Source organism: Mytilus californianus, unplaced genomic scaffold (genome assembly GCF_021869535.1).
Source record: "Mytilus californianus isolate M0D057914Y unplaced genomic scaffold, xbMytCali1.0.p SCAF_14, whole genome shotgun sequence".
Taxonomy (NCBI): Eukaryota; Metazoa; Mollusca; class Bivalvia; order Mytilida; family Mytilidae; genus Mytilus; species Mytilus californianus.
Window position 1 is genome coordinate 12,457,946 of NW_026262626.1, and position 27,725 is coordinate 12,485,670.

Genomic DNA, 27,725 nt, shown 5'->3' on the forward strand with positions numbered 1-27,725 from the left:
ATAGAAAATTAAAGGCTGAGCAACAGGAACCCGACAATAAAACCGGGGTGATTTCAGGTTTCCGGAAGGGTAAGACGATCATGCTCTACATGTGGCACCCGTCGTGTTGCTCGTGTAAGTACAGACCTGGTGGTAAGTCTAATTCATAAAGTTATATTAAAGAGCGTATAGTTTTTTCTTCTCTTTTGTAAAAGAGAGGCGAAAGATACCAAGCAGAGGGACATTCAAACTCAAAAGTTGAAAACAAACTGACAAAAAAAAGACCAAGAGACGAACTATAGTACACAAAACACAACATAGAGAACTAAAGACTGAGCAACATGAACCCCACCAAAAACTTAGGTTGTTCTCAGATGCTCTGGAAGAGTAAGCAGTTCCTGCTCCACATGTGGCACCCGTCGTATTGCTCATGCTAGTACAAACCCGGTAATAAGTCTAAATCGGTAGGTCACATTCGGGAAAAAGGGACGGGATTGTAGTTACGACATTAGGAACATATCCGCTATCATCTGTGAAACGAATATTTCATAACGGTCAACCAACACGTGATGGCATCTGTAAAACTTACGAAGGGATGATTTCAACTTCAACACATTGAACTCTTGGTTGAATAGCTTCCTTGTGAGCTGCAACCCTCTACCAAGGAAATCATTATAGGAAATACAAGCCCTGGAATATCGTATCAACTGGGAGATATATACTCCGTATGCAGGCGATGCTGGAATGGTGCTACAAAGAAATGGAAAGTTCACAATTGGGAAGCTGAAATCATCTCTTTTGTCGTAAAGTTTTGTTTTCAACCGACTTTCATTGTCAATTTCTAGATGTAAGTCAAGATATGTACCATTATATCTGTTTCAATAGCAACTCAAAAGTCATTTCTCATCAGTAACATCGTTAGCAGCATGTGCTCCTTACCAAAAAACTGCGCCAACATAGTTATGAAGAAAAAACAAATAAAATCGACACTATATAAAGTCGACGGTAATTGTATAATTACACCCAAAGTTAATTCTCTCTATATTTACCCTACAATCAGCCAACTATTGTAGAAATAACATGTATAAAAATAATGTTTTGCTTTTTCTTGCATAATATACAAATAAACTATTGTTCTATCCTGCTGCGATGTTAAACGAAGGGTAATATTAAATTATTGTTTGCGCTAAGCTCATTTTTGGATATTCTTAGCGGTCCACAATAAAGTATAGAAAAAATATGATATACACATACAAGCAACAACCTTTGAATTACAGACTCCCGACTTGGCATTTTAATGGCTTGTTTTATCCTGCAAAAACAAATATATGATTCTAGTTAATCATACTTGAGCGTCCAATATGCACGAAATAGACCATACAAAAAATGTTTTTGCCGAGGCTCGACAAGATTTCTGTGCGAATAATATGTGATTCTGAAATATATTAACCTTCAAGAGGAACGCTCGTGACCTTCGGTTTGTAAGCCAAGATATGAATCGCATGAAAACATAAAGAAAAAGAGCCAAAACAGTCTAATGGAAAGCTTGCTTGAGGAAGTTTCAGCAGAGTTACATAATCTGGAAATAAGAAAGAACAAAAGTATCATTTAGATCAAGAAAAACCGAAGTAAATGGTAGAGTCCGAGAATACCATCCCATCTGTAAGTTACAGAGCCGAAGCCGAAGGTATCGACCCTGTGACAGTAAAAAGCAAAGAGTAAAATTTTCGTGTTTCTAGAATCATATGACTAAGGACTGACAAGTATAAACATTTATCTATTTATTGGTGAATGATAAGAAAATTAAATGGTTTGTGATATGTCTATACTTTTCGTTTCTAAAGATGCTGTTCGGCCCACTCATTTAAAGCGTTGAATGCATCAGTCTGTTGCTTTTCGTTCATTCCGAATTTCTGAAGAAAGTTTTTGCACTTTTCTTTGTCCATATTACGTATTAGGAAATGGCCCAAAAGCTGTTGTGCCTAAAATAAGAGAAAGTATTACGTTTTACAAAATTGTCTAAGCAAAAAGGAATACCAATAAACTGGACTTTTATTTCTTTCTGGGTTTTTTTAAAAAGAGATTAAAAAAAGTATACGAGTCTTAAGATCAAAATGAACTTAGAGTGCTCTAGTTAATAAACAAGCATAACAACAATAGCATTCTTATCAAATAATTGATGCTAGTAGACAAGATAGTTTCATAACATCCCTTTGTGTAAGCATTTTATTGGCTATGCTTCTATATATCTATATATATATATATATATGTTACGGTGAATTTGTAGAATTAGGGATTATGTATCATCACTGGTAACTTTAGTGATTATATATAATTACTAAAATTTTCAGGAATTATATATAATCACCAGAAAAATGTCAGGGAGTATGCATAATAACTGGAATGAAGAGACAATGAATAAAAGTACAATAACTCATTGTATAAAATCTTTAGAAACATAAATATCAAAATCTTAAGCACAATATTCTTATACAAATCAATTATTTTTACAAACTACATTGTACATTTGGTCGATATGTACTATGTGGGTCTGGATAGGGGGTTCCTTATTTTTTTATTCTTTAATTATTTAGAACATTTTTCTCTATACTTTATTTATTATTCTCTATTCTGTATATTTTAGCACACTGTTATTCTCTATTCTTATTTATTCTCTATTTTTGTCTATTCTTTATTGTTTAACCCTTTTATTTTGCACTGTTTATCCTTTATGTTCTCTATTCTGTAAACCACATCCAGACTCTTTACTATTGAATATTGGCTCTGATTATCCTTTTTATTTTTGCAACAACAAAAAACACCCAAAAACCCCCTTAGACTTTACATATTGAATCTGCACATGGAAGAGAAATAAAGTGTGCATTCGAAATATCTGAAGGTACTTAAAAAGTCAATCAAACACCTCAATTTGATTCCTTGTGTATTATCTAAGCATAATTTCATGTTTCGTAGTCAGCCATTATCCTTTCAGCCCTTTTATGAACGATGGCCATTATGTTTTTTTTTTGTTTTTTTGTTGTTGTTTTTTTTTTTGGTCTCCCTTTCCATGAACAACATCCGGAATTGGTATTACAGCCTCCTCCAAAATTGTGTTCAATCTTTCAAGCATGTGTTCTGTTTGTGTTTCTGGATGTTTAGTGTATTTCTTTGCTTAGTTCGAATTCCTTGTTTGTTAACTTTCACCCCCTTTATTTTACAGAAAATTACATGATCTATGCATTTATATTGGTAATTTTAATTTCAATTTAAGATACTTACTTGTTTATGCGTTAAAGTGGTTTATCGCAGTTAAATAGAATATCACCAGAGAAACTGTTCATTTTATTAAGATTTGATAAATGGACAGGGAATGAAAACTGTCCACTTAACCCATAAAGAGGTTATGATTTATTTATCTGTATTTGATTTTTTTTTACCAAACAGATAATCTTTGTATTATTGATTATCCCTGAAACATTCCAGGGAATTTGTAAAATAATTCTTAAAATTTTCAGTGATTATGTAAAATCATTGGTCATTTTCAGAGATTATATATACTCACTAATGATGTTAGTGATTATGTAAAATCCCTGAAAAAACAGGGATTCTACATAATCCTTGATTATACAAATTCACTGCAACATATATAAGATAAAGACAAAATGTAGTTATTCTTACTTTAGTGATTTCCTCTTTACTGAGTCTTTCTTTTGATTTATCACCGATTCCTGGTACATCTTCAACTCCAACACCTTTAATAGATTTACTTGTAAAAGTTGCATGTTTTGCTGATGGTGTCGCCATTGTCGTGGAAATATTGAAGATCTGACTGATCTGTAAGTTAAAGAAAATATATACTAGTCATTAGCAGATGCATGAAACTCACTCTATATTATTCCTCTGTGGAACGATAACTTTAAATTCCCCAGTAGAAAGTTTCTTTTCCCGACAACTCTCAACTGCAATGTCATATGAACTTAATATCTTTAAACGTAACTGCAACTTTATTTGTACAATCTGAACACTCTTTCGAGTTAAAAAATTAAAGCTTTAATGGCTATAATAAAGATATCGATAAACATCATTATTCGCGTATCTTTAATAAATACGAGTAATATGACAAAACTGAGAAACTTTCCTTTTTCTGCTAATTATTGTTGTTCAAAATCAGCACCAACTCTTGAGTTTTTTTACGCTCCCTTTTAAATTGTCCGGTTTTCGCTGTATTTGTTGTCGTGTATAGGGTGCCATAAGAGGATATCTATAACGATATATTTTATCAGCCAGAAAAACTATCCCTTCAGGAAAGTCAAGCTCTGTATTTCTACCAGTTGACCTCATCGTTGCTTACTGCTGCTCGTCATTTTGATGTCCCAGAAACCCGGAATCAATATAACAAATGTTGCCTAAATTATCGATAACGACCTTAATATGGATGCAATGAAAATGGCAATGTCCCGATAAATAAAGCTTCTGAGTTTCAATTAGTGACCTGTAAATTTCCATTGAGTTACCGTCAATAGCGTCCCCTGCCATTTGGAGTTTTTCCCAGTTTTTCATTTTTGCTCTCCATTCATTTAGAGATGGCAACTGTACAAGATTGAGAAAATGTTGGTAAAACATGGAAATGCATCAATTAATTTCATCATGTTTTGTGGTGACGCTTACGTCAAAAATTAAAGTTAACATATGATAATACGGATATGATCTTAGCTGAAGCATGAACAACTTTACTCTATTTATAGGATAAGTGTGTGTGGCCTACCAGTGTTACGCTGGAATATATCATTTCCAATTTGTTTTAAAATTTATAAAAGGATTTTGGGTGATTCTCCACTTGTTTGATAAAAGTAGTATCTTTGACGTAAAAACATTTGATAAAAAGACTATCTTTGACGTGAAAACATTTGAAAAAAGGACTATCTTTCACGTGAAAACATTTGATAAAAGGAGTATTTTTGGCGTGAAAACATCTGATAAAAGAACTATCTTTGACGTGAAAACATTTGATAAAAGGAGTATCTTTGACGTGAAAACATTTGATAAAAGGAGTATCTTTCACGTGAAAACATTTGATAAAAGGAGTATCTTTCACGTGAAAACATTTGGTAAAAGGAGTATTTTTGACGTGAAAAAATTTGATAAAAGAACTATCTTTGACGTGAAAACATTTGATAAAAGGAGTATCTTTGACGTGAAAACATTTGATAAAAGGAGTATCTTTGACGTGAAAACATTTGATAAAAGGAGTATCTCTGACGTGAAAACATTTGATAAAAGGAGTATCTCTGACGTGAAAACATTTGGTAAAAGGAGTATCTTTGACGTGAAAACATCTGATAAAAGGAGTATCTTTGACGTGAAAACATTTGATAAAAGGAGTTATGATTGTGGCCTGTTATATATTCCTGGCATGAAGTGATATTTCTCGTATCACACTGCACTCTCTCATTGTTTTCGTTTATTAAACATGTAGCCACATCTTTCGAGACATTGTGTATTATGGGATGACCAACAGGTAAGATTACCTGTGAATAATTTTCAACCTATAAGTTATTGTGAACTTTTATTTCCGAAAATGTCTAATATTAAGAATAAAACAAGGAAAGTTGAAGTTTCAAATGTCCTCTTAACATGATTAACAGGATGTTTTTCTCTTTACTTTTACATTAAAAAAATATATATTAAATCTACTAATGTTTTTAGGTCTCCTAATATAAAAATTAGGTAAAGCGTATTTTTTTAGGTAAACTATTTCTATCATATTCATATTACCTAACATAAAACCAAGAGGATAAGGTACGATTGTTAATGATACTTTGGGTCCTCAATGCTCTTCAACTTCGTGCTTTTGATTCGAGCGTCACTGATGAGTCTTTTGTAAACGAAACTCGAGTCTGACGAACAAGATGTTAATCCTGGTATCTATGATAAGTTTATTTTGGTATTTTTTAAATACTCCGTCGTAAATTTGTAAAGTAATGTGAAGAATGAGCAGGAATTAATGTTACTTGGGTTTGTACTTTCATGAGCAGAACGACGGTTGCCACATGTGGAGCAGGATCTGCTTACTTTTCCGGAGCACCGGAAATCACTTCCAGTTTTAATGGGGTTTTTTGTTGCTCAATTTTAGTTTTCTATGTTGTTTTTTGTAGACTATTATTTTTCTTTTGGTTGTTTTCTTTTCTTTTTTTTTTTTTGCCAAGGCATTGTCAGTTAGTTTCGACTTATGATTTTTTTTTATTCCTTTGGTATCTTTCGCCCTCTTTTACGTGTCATTTGGACCACTTCAAAACACCTCGTGGGTGTTGTCTTCAACCCGAAATAACAGAATCCTTATGTAATGTGTACAAAATGTGACAAAACAGTCCACTAAAATAGCAAAACAAAAATCTTTGATTTCAAATCGATGAAAATTACTTACATGCGCAAATTCTACAAGAAAATTGCAGTTTCACTATCCTTTTCTGTACTTAATTTTGTAGTTTTGGTCTATCAAATTGAAAGTCCAATATGATAAAATGCGACTGTTCCAGGTATTTTTCTACCTGTACCATGCATGATGGGTCACATACGTATTTGGGACGTTTTAAAAAAATGTTGAATTTTCAGTACACCTTCTTTTATATGTTTTTTTTTTTTTAATTTTTCATGGACAAATGCAGATGTAAGTGTTTAGATATAGGTTAACAGGATTTATGAGTCGGAAAATCAATAATGAATACGATTTATTATATCTATTTTGATCAGATTAAAATATATTTAAGTCCGATTTTTGCGTAATTTATGTGCGTACAGTGTCAGGGTAACACATTACAAATGATTTTTTTCCTATTTTCTGTTTGCATTGATATCTGCAACGGATTATTTTGGAGTATAAAAGATAACTCTAACTAAAAATCACAGCTTCTTTATTAGTATATGTAACATGTGTTCTTTATAAACTCAGCGTACATCCTGTTACCGACACTAGATCAACAGTTAAATCCCCCCCCTTTATGAATATAGAACTATTCATCGATGATTTCAAAACTACGAAGGGTCCTAAAAAGTTAACGCACCACGTTTCTAACAGTCTAGAGAAAAGAAAATTTAAGACATTTTATGAAAATCATTAGTGGTTACCCTTATCTCACGTCTATGCTGTTACCAACAAATTTATTAATTCCAACAATATTATACTTGTAAAAAGTGCAATAACGTGATGAAAACCCAAATCACAACAGAGAAACCTTATAACTGCATCAGAGGGGATAGTTATTTCACAACATCATTCATATTTGAAGAAATTTGTCTATCCTGTTACAATGGTTAGAGCAACATGAGAGACCAGATTTGACTGAAACGTCTTTAAAAAGTATATAATTACATAAACTTTTACACATAATGAAATATTTGGTTGTTTGAGATCATTTTAAGGTTACAACGTCTTAATCTTCGCAATTTAGCATATACAAAATGCAATACTGTTATTGGTAACAGGATAGACAAAAAGGGTAACAGGATAGACAAAAAGGGTAACAGGATAGACAAAAAGGGTAACAGGACAGAATGTGATATCATGGTGATATCGTTAACGTACTTTCCTGTTACCAAAATCAAAACGACAAAAGTAAGCCATTATGTGAGGGAATTATTTGATGTTAGATTTATTAGAAAGAGTAAAAAATGCTGAACATTATGAATTGCTATATGAGACTAGCCTTACTGATGGTTAGTTTTATGACCTTTGAAAACCAATTGTTAGAGTTATTTTTCAGTTCAACATTGAACATTGACTAATAATCTATCATTACACAGAATGAAAATATATAGAAGTTTTTACTCTTGAAAACCATCTTATTGACCATGAAAAACAAGCTTAAAATTTTATCGAAATCTTTTCTAAATAACCAAAAATATCTTTTGAACATGGTAGCGATAGACAAAATATTGCACCACCTATCAAAAATGTTTCCATACATTTTTGTATGACATTATCAAGATTGTATCTTTTCATAAGTTGTTCCATAAGTATTGTTTGTTTTGATTTGCTTATGAAGAGGTTGGTTTGAATTAGTAATTTAAATTCAATTTTGCTATATCAAGATTCGACATTTGTTGAAAATGACCCAACTTTCATTAAACCCATTTGCGTCAAGGCAAAGTATATAATTGAGCATGTATATCATGCGTGTATAATATTTATTACACATTAAACATGTTAAAGTAGATTGACATGTGATAACACATACATGAAGCTATCATGTGACCTTCTAATTTTAAACATTTTTATTCAATATTCAATTAATTTTACCGTATAATGGTATTATTCTACATTTGTAAATGGAGGCTTAGCAGTTTTTCTAGTTTCTTTTTTATATGTTTTTTTTTCTGGCAAATCTGTAATTAGATTTGCACTACAGGAATCGGGGTTGAATTAAAACAAGTACTTGCTACATATACAAGAGGGTCTGGAGGGGGAGGTGTCCTTTATTTCTTTTTTTAAATTATATCTTAGACCATTAGCAAGTCTATTCTTCATTTGTTTTGTGCATTTTTCTCTATTCTTTACATTTCAAAACACCATTTTAAAATATGTTCTTTATTGTTGTTTGCCAATTTATTTCTTTTCTTTTATTTCATAGCCAATTATTCTTCTTATTATTTTTTTTCCCTATTTTTCTCTACCCTGCAAACTCCATCCAGACCCTCGATCAACTATATAAACTAAACAGGATGTGAGTAAAACAGTCGACTATATCATATCCACACGATGTCACTCTAGTATTACATTTTAATAAATAAAATAATAAAATTTAAATCATTATCGAAAAGAAAATCAAGAACAAGATAACTTGTACTAACCATATTCATTAATTTGATTTAAAATATTCTTTGGTCTCCAAATGAAATTAAACACAGAAACTAAAACCGGTTTTCTTTAACAAAACCCGTATTTAGTTTTAGCGTTTGATTTCATTTGTAATTTTTTGAAAAACCGGATTATGAAAACCGTATCTGGTTCTCTTGTAATCAAACAGGGAAAACGGTACTATTTATTCTGCCATAGGCGACAATACTAACATTTTCTAAATTTACCACTTTTTATAATAAAAACCTGGATAAAACAGTTATGTGTGGTGTTAGCACTTTATTATTCTATTTTAAAAATTGAAGCCAAATAGTATCATGACCAATTTCCAACGGAGCTTGTTTATGTTATCCATGCCCACCGTCATTTTACACCAAATTTATGAAATTTTGGAAGCCTTTTCAAATAATTCTCTAGAAAATATTTCAATAGGTATTAAAATTTATATTGTAAATATACACACTGCAGTTATTCATAGATAAATAAAAAAATATATTGTACCCTTACATCCAATCACAGCGCTCCTAATTTGACTTCCTTCACCTGCCTGGGAAAATGTAATAGTACCGTTTTCCCTATACTGTGACATTAAGATATGAAGAATTCTTATGACACCATTAATGCAATACTGGGTTATTGTGAAAACCTTGGCTATAATAAATACTTGTATGTCCCCATTACTTAAAGAAACATGGATCATTTTATGTCCCCACCCCTACATGCTGGTTTACCTCTTTCTCTACTTCTTTCATAAAGGCTTAATAAACAACCTGTATTCAATCATATCTTATCTTTTAAAAAAAAAATTATAAACAGTTCCATTTAAACAGATAAAAATGACATTTCCATTCAATTTGTATTCATTTTATCCAAAATTTATCACATAAGTACAAATTCAAGATTTTTCATACTAATCTCCATTCCATGCTTTAGTATATGCCATATTGTGGTTCAAAATTTCAGAGCTTGTTATAAAATCCATTATTCTGTCTTGAGATGATAAAAACAAAGATATTAGACACTTAAAACATTAAATATGCAAAGTACTCAGCTGTTAAGTTGCCTTTGTTGCCTGAATTAATCTATGAAAAAGCAGAATTATGTCCCTTGGGAGTATTGATTTCCAACAAAAGTCCTTTCACACAGAAGAAAATGAAAAATAATATATGCCTGATATAACAATAGATAGCAACTACAAAATGAAGCACTATTGAAATATTTGCTGCATGAATTGCCAAGAATGTGAACAATTCTTTACACAGGATAGCATAAATTCTATCTAAATTTAGCCTCAAGTGGGCCTCTTTCTTTCTTAAATGGACAATTTCAACACTGAAAATGCTTCTAGTATGACCAAATATTGCCTAACCCCATAAACAGTACAAACTTAACCCGACAATTTGCCATTTTAATAGATTATGCCTAGAGAAATACCCAAGTGATACATTTAGGGAATTACACAGCAAAAGAGGCAAATATTTCAGTTAAAAATATTTGTCGCGACTTGAATTCTGGTGTTTTCAATTGAATTAATCATTGCGAAAGGTGAAAACAACTACAAAAGAACCATAGTTTGGTGCATTTTATACAATATAGTTAATATTGAAATCCTAGAATAAAGTTTTATATCAGTACCCATCAATTTGACTTATTATGATGACTCAGCACTTTTCTCAACACAGTATTGTTCTCAGTTAAAAATTTCTATTCTTTGTGATAAAAATCAAATGTACTTATCAAATGCTTCAAAATAGTAAAATATGACTGAAGTTTGATTGATTTTGATTTCCCTTGCTATCTTGAGTATAGGGAAAACGGTACTATTTATTCTGCCATAGGCGACAATACTAACATTTTCTAAATTTACCACTTTTTATAATAAAAACCTGGATAAAACAGTTATGTGTGGTGTTAGTACTTTATTATTCTATTTTAAAAATTGAAGCCAAATAGTATCATGACCAATTTCCAACGGAGCTTGTTTATGTTATCCATGCCCACCGTCATTTTACACCAAATTTATGAAATTTTGGAAGCCTTTTCAAATAATTCTCTAGAAAATATTTCAATAGGTATTAAAATTTATATTGTAAATATACACACTGCAGTTATTCATAGATAAATAAAAAAATATATTGTACCCTTACATCCAATCACAGCGCTCCTAATTTGACTTCCTTCACCTGCCTTGGGTACACGAAAGGCCAACCTAATGCTGGGAAAATGTAATAGTACCGTTTTCCCAACACGACCTTACTGTTGTGAATTAAATGAGAGCACTTTGATTGGATGGTGTAAATACGGGAATTCCGTTATTCCAAAAATAAATGATTTTCACATTTTCGGGAAATTGATCATTTCTAAAAAATGTCGAATTTCAGAATTGAAGCAAACTTGCTAGTCGATTGTTTGTAAAAGAAGTAGTATGATTTTTGTTATTTCAATAACAGAAACCCATTGAAAATAATAACAGACGTACATTTAGGTGATATAATATTGCCTTTGACGGGGAATAATCAAGACAATTCATTACAAACTGTACATCTAATTTTACAAGCACAGTAAATATAGATAAATATTTGTGTAGAATTTACAATCCTTGGCTATGTAGTTCATGTATGTAAAGATATGCATTTTACTTGCGAAAACTTTTTTGCATTCAAGTTTGTTACAAAGATGTTAATATTTGCTAAATATCTTTACAGAGGTATGTATAATTTTGAGCGACCGCAGTTTACACAACATGTACATTTACAAAAAGGGTAAATGCTGTCAAATATTTGTGTTATATGTGCAATCCTTTTTTTTTTTTTGTAGTTCAAGAATATAAAGTTATGCGTTTTATTTGCAAAAGCTTTCTTGCTTCAAAGTTTGATACAGATATATTGTTATTTTTTTAAATATATTTACAGAGGAATGTTTAGTTTTGAGAGACCGCAGTTTACACAACATTTACAACTAGGTTAAATACTGTCAAATATTTGTGTTATATTTGCAATCATTTGTCTGCATAGTTCAAGTATGTACAGTTGTGCGTTTTATTTGCGAAAACTTTCTTGCATAAAAGTTGTTTTGGAAATATTTATATTTGCAAAATAGTTTTGATAGTCCGCGGTTTAATTTTGTATTTGTCGTTTTTATTTGTAAAGATTTGCATTCTATTTAGGAAACCCAACAATATTTTTTGTCATCTAACATGTCTAAATAGAATCAAACTTATTCATAAGAGGAGGTCAGAGTTGTTACCCAAACTTTAAATTTTCTTAAGTATAGTTTCAATATCTAATAAATTTTGGAAAGATGTTTCCTTTGGCATGTGAAAATAGTCATTTGCGATATTACCCTAGAGGTGGAATGCAAATTACTGGAAAGAAGTAAAAGAAGACATATACGTACACTTATGTGTACCCAACGTGAAATGAACAAGCACAATGTAAAAACGTATTGCTAAAAATATACACAAACATGTCGGCGTTTCAAAAAAATCTAAATTTGAGATGAATAGTTAGAGTTTAAAAAATGCATCTGGTCTAGATACGTCATGTCGTTTAATATACGTGTGAAGTGTGGGACAATTGTAGTATTTGCTATTCTAACAATTTAAAAAAAAATATATGTTTTCCTCATACATCAGTAGGTGGATTGATCATATGATGCATTGAAAGTTACACCATGAATCCTGTGTTATTATCTTAAGAACAGAGATTTGCACACATATACCTTTTGAAACGATACTGACCTTTGGACCACTTCAAAACACCTCGTGGGTGTTGTCTTCAACCCGAAATAACAGAATCCTTATGTAATGTGTATGCAATGTGACAAAAGAGTCCACTAAAATAGCAAAAAAAAATCTTTGATTTCAAATCGATAAAAATTACTTACGTTCGCAAATTCTACAAGAAAATTGCAGTTTCACTATCCTTTTCTGTACTTAATTTTGTATTGTTGATCTATCAAATTGAAAGTCCTATATGATAAAATACGACTGTTCCAGGTATTTTTCTACCTGTACCGTGCATCATGGGTCACATACGTATTTGGGTCATTTTCAAAAAATGTCGAATTTTCAGTAAACCTACATTGTATGTTATTTTTTTTTAATTTTTCATGGAGAAATGCAGATGTAAGTGTTTAAAAATAGGTTAACAGGATTTACGAGTCGGAACACCAATAATAAATACGATTTATTATATCTATTTTGATCAGATTAAAATATATTTGGTCCAATTTTTGCGTAATTTATGTGCGTACACTGTCAGGGTAACACATTACAAATGATGTTTTTCTATTTTCTGTTTGCATTGATATCTGCAAAGGGAATTATTTTGGAGTGTTAAAGATAACTCTATAGCTAAAAATCACAGCTTCTTTACTAGTAAATGTAACATTTGTTCTACAAACTAAATTCAATCAGCGTACATGAAGTTCATGTCCATCCTGTTACCGACACTAGATCAACAGTTAAATCCCCCCCCCCCCCCCGCCCCCTTATGAATATAGAACTATTCATCGATGATTTCAAAACTACGAAGCATCCTAAAAAGTTTACGCACCACGTTTCATGCATAACAGTCTAGAGAAAAGAAAATTTAAGACATTTTATGAAAAACATTAGTGGGCACCCTTTTATCACGTCTATGCTGTTATCAACAAATTTATCCATTCCAACAGTATTACACTTGTAAAAAGTGCAATAACGTGATGAACACCAAAAACACAACAGAAAAACCTTATCACTCCATCAGAGGGAGTAGTTATTTCACAACAGCATTCATATTTGAAGAAATTTGTCTATCCTGTTATGTCTATCCCGTTACTATGATAACAGTTACAGGATAGACAAGATTTGACTGAAACGTCTTTAAAAAGTATATACATTTTTTTAATTACATAAAATTGTACACATAATTAAATATTTGGTTGTTTGAGATCATTTAAAAGTTACAGCGTCTTAATCTTCGCAATTTAGCATATACAAAATGCAATACTGTTATCGGTAACAGGATAGGCAAAAAGGGTAACATGATAGAATTTGATATGGTGATATCGTTAACGTACGTTCCTGTTACAAAAAAAAACGACAAAAGTAAACCAACATGTGAGGGAATTACTTGATGTTATATTTATTAGAAAGAGGAAAAATGCTGAACATTGAGAATTGCTATATTAGACTAGAGTTGCTGGTGGTTAGTTTTATGACCTTTGAAAACCAATTTTTAGAGGTATTTTTCAGTTCACCATTGAAAATTGACAAATAATCAATCATTAAACAGAATGAAAATATAGAAGTTTTTACTCTTGAAAACTATCTTATTGACCATGAAAAACAAGCTTAAAATTTTATCGAAATCTTTTCTAAATAACTAAAAACATCTTTTGAATATGGTAGCGATAGACAAAATATTGCACCACCTATCAAAAAATTATTCCATGTATTTTTGTATGACATTATCAAGATTGTATCTTTTCATAAATTGTTCCAAAAGTATTGTTTGTTTTGATTTGCTTATGAAGAGGTTGGTTTGAACTTTTAATTTTAATTCAATTTTGCTATATCAAAATTCGACATTAATTTTACCGTCTAATGATATTCCCTCAAATGGAGGCTTAGTAGTTTTTCTAGTTTCTTTTTATATGTTTTTATGGCAAATCTTTAAAAAGATATGCACTATAGAAATCGGGGTTGAATTAAAACAAGTACTTGCTACATATACAAGAGGGTCTGGAGGGGGAGATGTCCTTTATTTCATTTTTTATTTATATTTTAGACCATTTACCAGTCTATTATTCATTTTTTTGTGCATTATTCTCTATTCTTTACATTTCAAAACACCATTTTTCTATATTCTTTTTTTTTCTTTGCCAATTTATTTCTATTCCTTATTTCATAGCTAATTATTCTTCTTTTTTTTTGCCTATTTCTCTCTACCCTGCAAACTCTATTCAGACCCTCGATATACTATAAAAACTAAACAGGATGTGAGTAAAACAGTCGACTATATCAGACAAAAGTAAACCAACATGTGAGGGAATTACTTGATGTTAGGTTTAGTAGAAAGAGGGAATATGATGAACATTATGAATTGCTATATTAGACTAGCGTTGCTGGTGGTTAGTTTTGAAAACCAATTTTTAGAGGTATTTTTCAGTACAACATTGAAAATTGACAAATGATTTATCATTACACAGAATGAACATATATAGAAGTTTTTCTCTTGACCATGAAAAACAAGCTTAAACTTTTATCGAAATCTTTTCTAAATAACTAAAAATATCTTTTGAACATCGTAGCGATAGACAAAATATTGCACCACCTGTCAAAAAATGTTTCCATATATTTTTGTATGACATTATCAAGATTGTATCTTTTCATAAGTTGTTCCATAAGTATTGTTTGTTTTGATTTGCTTATGAATTAGTAATTTAAATACAGTTTTGCTATATCAAAATTCGACATTTGTTGAAAATGACCCGGCCACTTATCAACTTTCATTAAACTCATTTGCGTCAAGGCAAAGTATATATTTGAGCATGTAAAGTAGATTGACATGTGGTAACACATACATGAAGCTATCATGGGACCTTCTAATCTTAAACTTTTTTATCCAATATTCAAATAATTTTACCCTATAATGATATTATCCTAAATGGAGGCTTAGCAGTTTTTCTTGTTTCTTTTTATATGTTTTTTTTTGGCAAATCTGTAAATAGATATGCACTACAGGAATCGGGGTTGAATTAAAACAAGAACTTGCTACATATACAACAGGGTCTGGAGGGGGAGGTGTCCTTTATTTCTTTTTTTTTAAATTATATTTTAGACCATTAACCAGTCTATTCTTCATTTGTTTTGTGCATTATTCTCTATTCTTTACATTTCAAAACACCATTTTTCTATATTCTTTATTTTTGTTTGCCGATTTATTTCTATTCTTTATTTTCTAGCCAATTGTCCTTATTTTTTTTTTTTGCCTATTTTTTTCTAGCCTGCAAACTCCATCCAGACCCTCGATCAACTATAAAACTAAACAGGACGTGAGTAAAACAGTCGACTATATCAGATACACACGATGTCACTCTAGTATAACATTTTAATAAATAAAATAATAAAATTTAAATCATCATCGAAAAGAGAATCAAGCACATGATAACTTGTACTATCCATATTCATTAATTTGATTAAGAATATTCTTTGGTCTCCAAATGAAATTAAACACAGAAACTAAAACCGGTTTTCTTTCACAAAACCCGTATTTAGTTTTAGCGTTTGATTTCATTTGTAAGTTTTTTGAAAAACCGGATTATGAAACTGTATCTGGTTCTCTTGTAATCAAACACGACTTTACTGTTGTGAACTAAATGAGACAACTTTGATTGGACGGTGTAAATATGGGAATTACGTTATTCCAAAAATAAACGATTTGCACATTTTCGGGAAATTGATCATTTCTAAAAAATGTCGAATTTCAAAATTGAAGCAAACTTGCTAGTCGATTGCTTGTAAAAGAAGTACTGTGATTTTTCTGATTTCAATAACAAAAACCCATTGAAAATAATAAAAGACGTAGTACATTCAGGTGATATAATATTGCCTTTGACGGGGAATAAACAAGACAATTCATTACAAACTGTACATCCTATTTATTCTCGCATCATCTTACAACAACTAATAAAAAAATAGTGTTACTGGCCCGACCTTACATCCTAATAACCAGAAATAGCCCGACCTCGAACCGGATTTAACCGTACTACATAACATAAGTTTAATTAAAAGAGGACTTTAATGCATTAAATCACTGCATGAAAAAATGCATTCAGCCAGCTGAAACCCGTCTTCGGATGCGGGATTTTCTCGCTGTGTTGGGCTGTTTTCTGCTCTTTGATTGGGTTCTTGTCTCTTTGACACATTCCCCATTTCCATTCTCAATCTTATGTAAATCAATTTGGGCAGGAATGCAAATGTTTATTAAAGCTAAGTACTTTTTTGCCAGATATATTTACGGACGTACATATGTACTGATAAATATATCATACCTTTAATATTATTTAAAAGGTCTTCAACGATATGTTAAATAGAGCAATTTTATTTCCATAGCTTTACACATATTCTAAAGATATGTAAAGATAAGCCTCATATTTGCATATATTATTAAGGATATTAAAGGTAATCAAAGATAAAAATTTACAAAACTTCTTTATACTGGTGTTGGCAGTTTTGAGAGACTGCGGTTTATGAAGAATTTACAAGCACAGTAAATATAGATAAATATTTGTGTAGAATTTACAATCTTTTGACTATGTAGTTCATGTATGTAAAGATATGCATTGTACTTGCGAAAACGTTTTTGCATTCAAGTGTGTTACAAAGATGTTAATATTTGCTAAATATCTTAACAGAGGTATGTATAATTTTGAGCGACCGCAGTTTACACAACATGTACATTTACAAAAAGGGTAAATGCTGTCAAATATTTGTGTTATATGTGCAATCCTTTGTTTGTGTAGTTCAAGTATGTAAAGATATGTGTTTTATTTGCAAAAACTTTCTTGCTTCAACGTTTGATACAGATATATTGTTATTTTTTAAATATATTTACAGAGGAATGTTTAGTTTTGAGAGACCACAGTTTACACAACATTTACAACTCGGGTAAATGCTGTCAAATATTTGTGTTATATTTGCCATCATTTGTCTGCATAGTTCAAGTATGTACAGTTGTGCGTTTTATTTGCGAAAACTTTCTTGCATCAAAGTTGATTACAGAGATATTAATATTTGCTAAATATATTTACAGAGGTATGTATAGTTTTGAGAGACCGCAGTTTACACGATATTTACAACCAGGGTAAATGCTGTCAAATATGTGTGTTATATCAACAATCCTTTGTCTATTTAGATCAAGTATGTAAAGATATGCATTTTATTTGCGAAAACTTTCTTGCTTCTACGTTTGATACAGAGATATACATATTTGCAAAATATATTTACAAAGGTATGTATAGTGTTGAGAGATCACAGTTTACAAAACATTTACAACCAAAGTAAATGCTGTCCAATATTTGTGTAATATTTTAAACATTTTTCAGTGTCGTTAATAAATGTAAATCTATGCATTTTATTTGAAAATAATTTCTTGCATAAAAGTTGTTTTGGAAATATTTATATTAGCAAAATAGTTTTGATAGTCCGCGGTTTAATTTTGTATTTGTCGTTTTTATTTGTGAAGATTTGCATTCTATTTAGGAAACCCAACAATATTTTTAGTCATCTAACATGTCTAAATAGAATCAAACTTATTCATAAGAAGAGGTTAGAGTTTTTACCCAAACTTTAAATTTTCTTAAGTATAGTTTCAATATCTAATAAATTTTGGAAAGATGTTTCCTTTGGCATGTGAAAATAGTCATTTGCGATAATACCCTAGAGGTGGAATGCAAATTAATGGAAAGAAGTAAAAGAAGACATATACGTACACTTATGTGTACCCAACGTGGAATGAATAAGCACATTGTAAAAACGTATTGCTAGAAAAATAGACAAACATGTCGGCGTTTCAAAAAAAATCTAAATTTGAGATGAATAGTAAGAGCTTAAAAAAAGGCATCTGGTCTAGATACGTCATGTCGTTTAATATGCGTGTGAAGTGTGGGACAATTGTGGTATTTGCTATTCTAACAAATTAAAAAAATATATGTTTTTCCTCATGCATCAGTAGGTGGATTGATCATATGATGCATTGCAAGTTACACCATGAATCCTGTGTTATTATCTTCAGAACAGACATTTGCACACATATACCTTTGAAACGATACTGACCTTTGGACCACTTCAAAACACCTCGTGGGTGTTGTCTTCAACTCGAAATAACGGAATCCTTATGTAATGTGTACGAAATGTGACAAAAGAGTCCACTAAAATAGCAAAAAAAAATCTTTGATTTCAAATCGATAAAAATTACTTACGTGCGCAAAGTCTACAAGAAAATTGCAGTTTCACTATCCTTTTCTGTACTTGATTATGTATTTTTGATCTGTCAAATTGAAAGTCCTATATGATAAAATACGACTGTTCCAGGTATTGTTCTACCTGAACCATGCATCATGGGTCACATACGTATTTGAGTCATTTTCAAAAAATGTCGAATTTTCAGTAAACCTACATTGTATGTTATTTTTTTATTTTTATTTTTCATGGACAAATGAAGATGTAAGTGTTTAAATGTTGGTTAACAGGATTTATGAGTTGGAACATTAATAATAAATACAATTTATTATATCTATTTTGATCAGATTAAAATATATTTAGTCCAATTTTTGCGTAATTTATGTGCGTACAGTGTCAGGGTAACACATTACAAATGATTTTTTTTCTATTTTCTGTTTGCATTGATATCTGCAAAGGGAATTATTTTTATGTGTTAATGATAACTCTAACTAAAAATCACAGCTTCTTTATTAGTATATGTAACATTTGTTCTACAATCTAAATTCATTCAGCGTACATGAAGTTCATGTCCATCCTGTTACCGACACTAGATCAACAATTAAATTTGTTCCCCCTATGAAAATAGAACTATTTAGCGATGATTGCAAAACTATCAAGCATCATTTAAAGTTAACGCACCACGTTTCTTGCATAACAGTCTAGAGAAAAAAAATTTTAAGACATTTAATGAAAAACATTAGTGGGTACCCTTTTATCAGGTCTATGCTGTTACCAACAAATTTATCAATTCCAACAATATTATACTTGTAAAAAGTGCAATAACGTGATGATAACCCAAAACACAACAGAAAAACCTTATCACTGCATCAGAATGAGTAGTTCTTTCACAACAGCATTCATAGTTGAAGAAATTTGTCTATTCTGTTATGTCTATCCTGTTACTACGGTTACAGTAACAGGATAGAAATGATTTGACTGAAACGTCTTTAAAAAGTATATAACTACATACCATTTTACATATAATGAAATATTTGGTTGTTTGAGATCATTTAAAGGTTACAACGTCTTACTATCCGCAATTTAGCATATACAAAATGCAATACTATTATCGGTAACAGGATAGACAAAAAGGGTAACAGGATAGAATTTGATATGGTGATATCGTTAACGTACGTTCCTGTTACCAAAAACAAAACGACAAAAGTAAACCAACATGTGAGGGAATTACTTGATGTTAGATTTATTAGAAAGAGGAAAAAATACTGAACATTATGAATTGCTATATTAGACTAGCGTTGCTGGTGGTTAGTTTTATGACCTTTGAAAACCAATTTTTAGAGGTATTTTTCAGTTCAACATTGAAAATTGACAAAAAACCTATCATTACACACAGAATTAAAATATATAGAAGTTTTTACTCTTGAAAACCATCTTATTGACCATGAAAAAAAGCTTAACATTTTATCGAAATCTTTTCTAAATAGCTAAAAATATCTTTTGAACATGGCAGCGATAGACAAAATATTGCACAACCTATCAAAAATGTTTCCATATATTTTTGTATGACATTATCAAGATTGTATCTTTTCATAAGTTGTTCCATAAGTATTGTTTGTTTTGATTTGCTTATGAAGAGGTTGGTTTGAATTAGTAATTTAAATACAGTTTTGCTATATCAAAATTCGACATTTGTTGAAAATGACCCGGCCACTTATCAACTTTCATTAAACTCATTTGCGTCAAGGCAAAGTATATATTTGAGCATGTATATAACCAAATAACACAAACTAACTTATATCATGCGTGTGAAATATTTATTACACATTAAACATGTTAAAGTAGATTGACATGTGATAACACATACATGAAGCTATCATGGGACCTTCTAATCTTAAACTTTTTTATCCAATATTCAAATAATTTTACCCTATAATGATATTATCCTAAATGGAGGCTTAGCAGTTTTTCTTGTTTCTTTTTATATGTTTTTTATTTTTTTTGGCAAATCTGTAAATAGATATGCACTACAGGAATCGGGGTTGAATTAAAACAAGAACTTGCTACATATACAACAGGGTCTGGAGGGGGAGGTGTCCTTTATTTCTTTTTTTTTAAATTATATTTTAGACCATTAACCAGTCTATTCTTCATTTGTTTTGTGCATTATTCTCTATTCTTTACATTTCAAAACACCATTTTTCTATATTCTTTATTTTTGTTTGCCGATTTATTTCTATTCTTTATTTCATAGCCAATTGTTCTTCTTTTTTTTGCCTTTTTTTTTCTAGCTTGCAAACTCCATCCAGACCCTCGATCAACTATAAAACTAAACAGGACGTGAGTAAAACAGTCGACTATATCAGATACACACGATGTCACTCTAGTAGTACATTTTAATAAATAAAATAATAAAATTTAAATCATCATCGAAAAGAGAATCAAGCACATGGTAACTTGTACTATCCATATTCATTAATTTGATTAAGAATATTCTTTGGTCTCCAAATGAAATTTAACACAGAAACTAAAACCGGTTTTCTTTAACAAAACCCGTATTTAGTTTTAGCGTTTGATTTCATTTGTAAGTTTTTGAAAAACCGGATTATGAACCGTATCTGGTTCTCTTGTAATCAAACACGACCTTACTGTTGTGAATTAAATGAGACCACTTTGATTGGACGGTGTAAATATGGGAATTACGTTATTCCAAAAATAAACGATTTTCACATTTTCGGGAAATTGATCATTTCTAAAAAATGTCGAATTTCAAAATTGAAGCAAACTTGCTAGTCGATTGCTTGTAAAAGAAGTAGTATGGTTTTTGTTATTTCAATAACAAAAACCCATTGAAAAAAATAAAAGACGTAGTACATTCAGGTGATATAATATTGCCTTTGACGGGGAATAAACAAGACAATTCATTACAAACTGTACATCCTATTTATTCTCGCATCATCTTACAACAACTAATAAAAAAATAGTGTTACTGGCCCGACCTTACATCCTAATAACCAGAAATAGCCCGACCTCGAACCGGATTTAACCGTACTACATAACATAAGTTTAATTAAAAGAGGACTTTAATGCATTAAATCACTGCATGAAAAAATGCATTCAGCCAGCTGAAACCCGTCTTCGGATGCGGGATTTTCTCGCTGTGTTGGGCTGTTTTCTGCTCTTTGATTGGGTTCTTGTCTCTTTGACACATTCCCCATTTCCATTCTCAATCTTATGTAAATCAATTTGGGCAGGAATGCAAATGTTTATTAAAGCTAAGTACTTTTTTGCCAGATATATTTACGGACGTACATATGTACTGATAAATATATCATACCTTTAATATTATTTAAAAGGTCTTCAACGATATGTTAAATAGAGCAATTTTATTTCCATAGCTTTACACATATTCTAAAGATATGTAAAGATAAGCCTCATATTTGCATATATTATTAAGGATATTAAAGGTAATCAAAGATAAAAATTTACAAAACTTCTTTATACTGGTGTTGGCAGTTTTGAGAGACTGCGGTTTATGAAGAATTTACAAGCACAGTAAATATAGATAAATATTTGTGTAGAATTTACAATCTTTTGGCTATGTAGTTCATGTATGTAAAGATATGCATTGTACTTGCGAAAACTTTTTTGCATTCAAGTGTGTTACAAAGATGTTAATATTTGCTAAATATCTTAACAGAGGTATGTATAATTTTGAGCGACCGCAGTTTACACAACATGTACATTTACAAAAAGGGTAAATGCTGTCAAATATTTGTGTTATATGTGCAATCCTTTGTTTGTGTAGTTCAAGTATGTAAAGATATGTGTTTTATTTGCAAAAACTTTCTTGCTTCAACGTTTGATACAGATATATTGTTATTTTTTAAATATATTTACAGAGGAATGTTTAGTTTTGAGAGACCACAGTTTACACAACATTTACAACTCGGGTAAATGCTGTCAAATATTTGTGTTATATTTGCCATCATTTGTCTGCATAGTTCAAGTATGTACAGTTGTGTGTTTTATTTGCGAAAACTTTCTTGCATCAAAGTTTATTACAGAGATATTAATATTTGCTAAATATCTTTACAGAGGTATGTATAGTTTTGAGAGACCGCAGTTTACACGATATTTACAACCAGGGTAAATGCTGTCAAATATGTGTGTTATATCAACAATCCTTTGTCTATTTAGATCAAGTATGTAAAGATATGCATTTTATTTGCGAAAACTTTCTTGCTTCTACGTTTGATACAGAGATATACATATTTGCAAAATATATTTACAAAGGTATGTATAGTGTTGAGAGATCACAGTTTACAAAACATTTACAACCAAAGTAAATGCTGTCCAATATTTGTGTAATATTTTAAACATTTTTCAGTGTCGTTAATAAATGTAAATCTATGCATTTTATTTGAAAATAATTTCTTGCATAAAAGTTGTTTTGGAAATATTTATATTAGCAAAATAGTTTTGATAGTCCGCGGTTTAATTTTGTATTTGTCGTTTTTATTTGTGAAGATTTGCATTCTATTTAGGAAACCCAACAATATTTTTAGTCATCTAACATGTCTAAATAGAATCAAACTTATTCATAAGAAGAGGTCAGAGTTTTTACCGAAACTTAAAATTTTCTTAAGTATAGTTTCAATATCTAATAAATTTTGGAAAGATGTTTCCTTTGGCATGTGAAAATAGTCATTTGCGATAATACCCTAGAGGTGGAATGCAAATTAATGGAAAGAAGTAAAAGAAGACATATACGTACACTTATGTGTACCCAACGTGGAATGAATAAGCACATTGTAAAAACGTATTGCTAGAAAAATAGACAAACATGTCGGCGTTTCAAAAAAAAATCTAAATTTGAGATGAATAGTAAGAGCTTCAAAAAATGCATCTGGTCTAGACACGTCATGTCGTATAATATGCGTGTGAAGTGTGGGACAATTGTGGTATTTGCTATTCTAACAAATTAAAAAAATATATGTTTTTCCTCATGCATCAGTAGGTGGATTGATCATATGATGCATTGAAAGTTACACCATGAATCCTGTGTTATTATCTTCAGAACAGACATTTGCACACATATACCTTTGAAACGATACTGACCTTTGGACCACTTCAAAACACCTCGTGGGTGTTGTCTTCAACTCGAAATAACGGAATCCTTATGTTATGTGTACGAAATGTGACAAAAGTCCTATATGATAAAATATGACTGTTCCAGGTATTGTTCTACCTGAACCATGCATCATGGGTCACATACGTATTTGGGTCATTTTCAAAAAATGTCGAATTTTCAGTAAACCTACATTGTATGTTATTTTTTAATTTTTATTTTTCATGGACAAATGAAGATGTAAGTGTTTAAATATAGGTAAACAGGATTTATGAGTTGGAACATTAATAATAAATACAATTCATTATATCTATTTTGATCAGATTAAAATATATTTAGTCCAATTTTTGCGTAATTTATGTGCGTACAGTGTCAGGGTAACACATTACAAATGATTTTTTTTCTATTTTCTGTTTGCATTGACATCTGCAAAGGGAATTATTTTTATGTGTTAATGATAACTCTAACTAAAAATCACAGCTTCTTTATTAGTATATGTAACATTTGTTCTACAATCTAAATTCATTCAGCGTACATGAAGTTCATGTCCATCTTGTTACCGACACTAGATCAACAATTAAATTTGTTCCCCCTATGAATATAGAACTATTTAGCGATGATTGCAAAACTATCAAGCATCATTTAAAGTTAACGCACCACGTTTCTTGCATAACAGTCTAGAGAAAAAAAAATTTAAGACATTTAATGAAAAACATTAGTGGGTACCCTTTTATCACGTCTATGCTGTTACCAACAAATTGATCAATTCCAACAATATTATACTTGTAAAAAGTGCAATAACGTGATGATAACCCAAAACACAACAGCAAAACCTTATCACTGCATCAGAATGAGTAGTTCTTTCACAACAGCATTCATAGTTGAAGAAATTTGTCTATTCTGTTATGTCTATCCTGTTACTACGGTTACAGTAACAGGATAGAAATGATTTGACTGAAACGTCTTTAAAAAGTATATAACTACATACCATTTTACATATAATGAAATATTAGGTTGTTTGAGATCATTTAAAGGTTACAACGTCTTACTATCCGCAATTTAGCATATACAAAATGCAATATTATTATCGATAACAGGATAGACAAAAAGGGTAACAGGATAGAATTTGATATGGTGATATCGTTAACGTACGTTCCTGTTACCAAAAACAAAACGACAAAAGTAAACCAACATGTGAGGGAATTACTTGATGTTAGATTTATTAGAAAGAGGAAAAAATACTGAACATTATGAATTGCTATATTAGACTAGCGTTGCTGGTGGTTAGTTTTATGACCTTTGAAAACCAATTTTTAGAGGTATTTTTCAGTTCAACATTGAAAATTGACAAAAAACCTATCATTACACACAGAATGAAAATATATAGAAGTTTTTACTCTTGAAAACCATCTTATTGACCATGAAAAAAAGCTTAACATTTTATCGAAATCTTTTCTAAATAGCTAAAAATATCTTTTGAACATGGTAGCGATAGACAAAATATTGCACAACCTATCAAAAATGTTTCCATATATTTTTGTATGACATTATCAAGATTGTATCTTTTCATAAGTTGTTCCATAAGTATTGTTTGTTTTGATTTGCTTATGAAGAGGTTGGTTTGAATTAGTAATTTAAATACAGTTTTGCTATATCAAAATTCGACATTCGTTGAAAATAACCCGGCCACTTATCAACTTTCATTAAACTCATTTGCGTCAAGGCAAAGTATATATTTGAGCATGTATATAACCAAATTACACAAACTAACTTATATCATGCGTGTGAAATATTTATTACACATTAAACATGTTAAAGTAGATTGACATGTGATAACACATACATGAAGCTATCATGGGACCTTCTAATCTTAAACTTTTTTATCCAATATTCACATATTTTTACCCTATAATGATATTATCCTAAATGGAGGCTTAGCAGTTTTTCTTGTTTCTTTTTATATGTTTTTTTTGGCAAATCTGTAAATAGATATGCACTACAGGAATCGGGGTTGAATTAAAACAAGAACTTGCTACATATACAACAGGGTCTGGAGGGGGAGGTGTCCTTTATTTCTTTTTTTTTAATTATATTTTAGACCATTAACCAGTCTATTCTTCATTTGTTTTGTGCATTATTCTCTATTCTTTACATTTCAAAACACCATTTTTCTATATTCTTTATTTTTGTTTGCCGATTTATTTCTATTCTTTATTTCATAGCCAATTGTTCTTCTTTTTTTTTCCTTTTTTTTTTCTTTTTTTTCTAGCTTGCAAACTCCATCCAGACCCTCGATCAACTATAAAACTAAACAGGACGTGAGTAAAACAGCCGACTATATCAGATACACACGATGTCACTCTAGTAGTACATTTTAATAAATAAAATAATAAAATTTAAATCATCATCGAAAAGAGAATCAAGCACATGATAACTTGTACTATCCATATTCATTAATTTGATTAAGAATATTCTTTGGTCTCCAAATGAAATTTAACACAGAAACTAAAACCGGTTTTCTTTAACAAAACCCGTATTTAGTTTTAGCGTTTGATTTCATTTGTTAATTTTTGAAAAACCGGATTATGAAACTGTATTTGGTTCTCTTGTAATCAAACACGACTTTACTGTTGTGAACCAAATGAGACAACTTTGATTGGACGGTGTAAATATGGGAATTCCGTTATTCCAAAAATAAACGATTTTCACATTTTCGGGAAATTGATCATTTCAATAAAAATGTCGAATTTTGAAATTGAAGGAAACTTGCTAGTCGATTGCTTGTAAAAGAAGTAGTATGGTTTTTGTTATTTCAATAACAAAAACCCATTGAAAATAATAAAAGACGTAGTACATTTAGGTGATATAATATTGCCTTTGACGGGGAATAAACAAGACAATTCATTACAAACTGTACATCCTATTTATTCTCGCATCATCTTACAACAACTAATAAAAAAATAGTGTTACTGGCCCGACCTTACATCCTAATAACCAGAAATAGCCCGACCTCGAACCGGATTTAACCGTACTATATAACATAGGCGAGGGAAGAACAAACAATTTGCAAAAGCAAATTTACAGATCTAACATTGTTGGGCTGATGTTTAGACGAGTTGTATATACAGAATGTACACAGCCATGTATCACCATCACTGCTGGTGATCTGATGGATAAATCTGTTGTAGAGTTGTCACTGGTTCAGACGTACTTATATATATATATATATAAGTCTAAATTGAAAACAACGTTCAAACATATGATTGCGTTAGATAAAAACCGCAATTTTTATACGTGTGCATGCAAAACAAATTTCTTAGTAGAGGGATCTAAATACAGCACAAACAACTTGTTCCAAAAGATTAAAAAAGTGATTTATATTTAAACGAAACGCATTTGACTAACAGGTCGAACAACGGATGTTCTTAAACCCTGCTGACTGCCATTGGCGATTGCCAAATAAACGGATCACAAGATGTAACACAATGGATCTTTATTTAATTTATTATTTTAATAATACCAAACAGAAAACAATAAGCTTGCGGAAAAGATGGTACACGGCAAACATGAGGTGCAAAAATTTCTTAGTAGAGGGATCTAAATGTTCCGGAAAGTAAACGATCACTGTACAGAGTTTGGTAATGTGTATGAAATGTGACAAAAGAGTCCACTAAAATAGCAAAAAAAATCTGTGATTTCAAATCCAGTAAAATTACTAACGTGCGCAAATTTTACAAGTAAAATTACAGTTTCACTATCCTTTTCTGTACTTAATTTTGTATTGTTGATCTATCAAATGGAAAGTCCTATATGAT

General features: G+C 30.7%; 1 protein-coding gene across 7 annotated transcripts; it reads right to left on the minus strand.

The window, feature by feature from the left end:
- Positions 1-1,745: 1,745 nt before the first annotated feature.
- Positions 1,746-27,641, minus strand: LOC127724208 (barrier-to-autointegration factor B-like). 7 transcript variants are annotated; one of them, XR_007992389.1, is made up of 4 exons: positions 24,744-24,840; positions 6,404-7,211; positions 3,658-3,813; positions 1,746-1,961 (listed from the first exon to the last, which is right to left on the minus strand). XR_007992389.1 is itself a non-coding variant. In XM_052231106.1 (2 exons), exons 1-2 carry the CDS (start codon positions 3,781-3,783, stop codon positions 1,818-1,820), a joined length of 270 nt encoding a protein of 89 aa, XP_052087066.1. In that variant the 5' UTR covers positions 3,784-3,813; the 3' UTR covers positions 1,746-1,817. The 7 variants fall into 7 exon arrangements, 1 of the variants encoding a protein (XP_052087066.1); XR_007992388.1 differs by lacking the exon at positions 24,744-24,840 and adding an exon at positions 19,637-19,734; XR_007992391.1 differs by lacking the exons at positions 6,404-7,211; positions 24,744-24,840 and adding an exon at positions 27,631-27,641.
- Between the last annotated feature and the right edge of the window lie 84 nt (positions 27,642-27,725).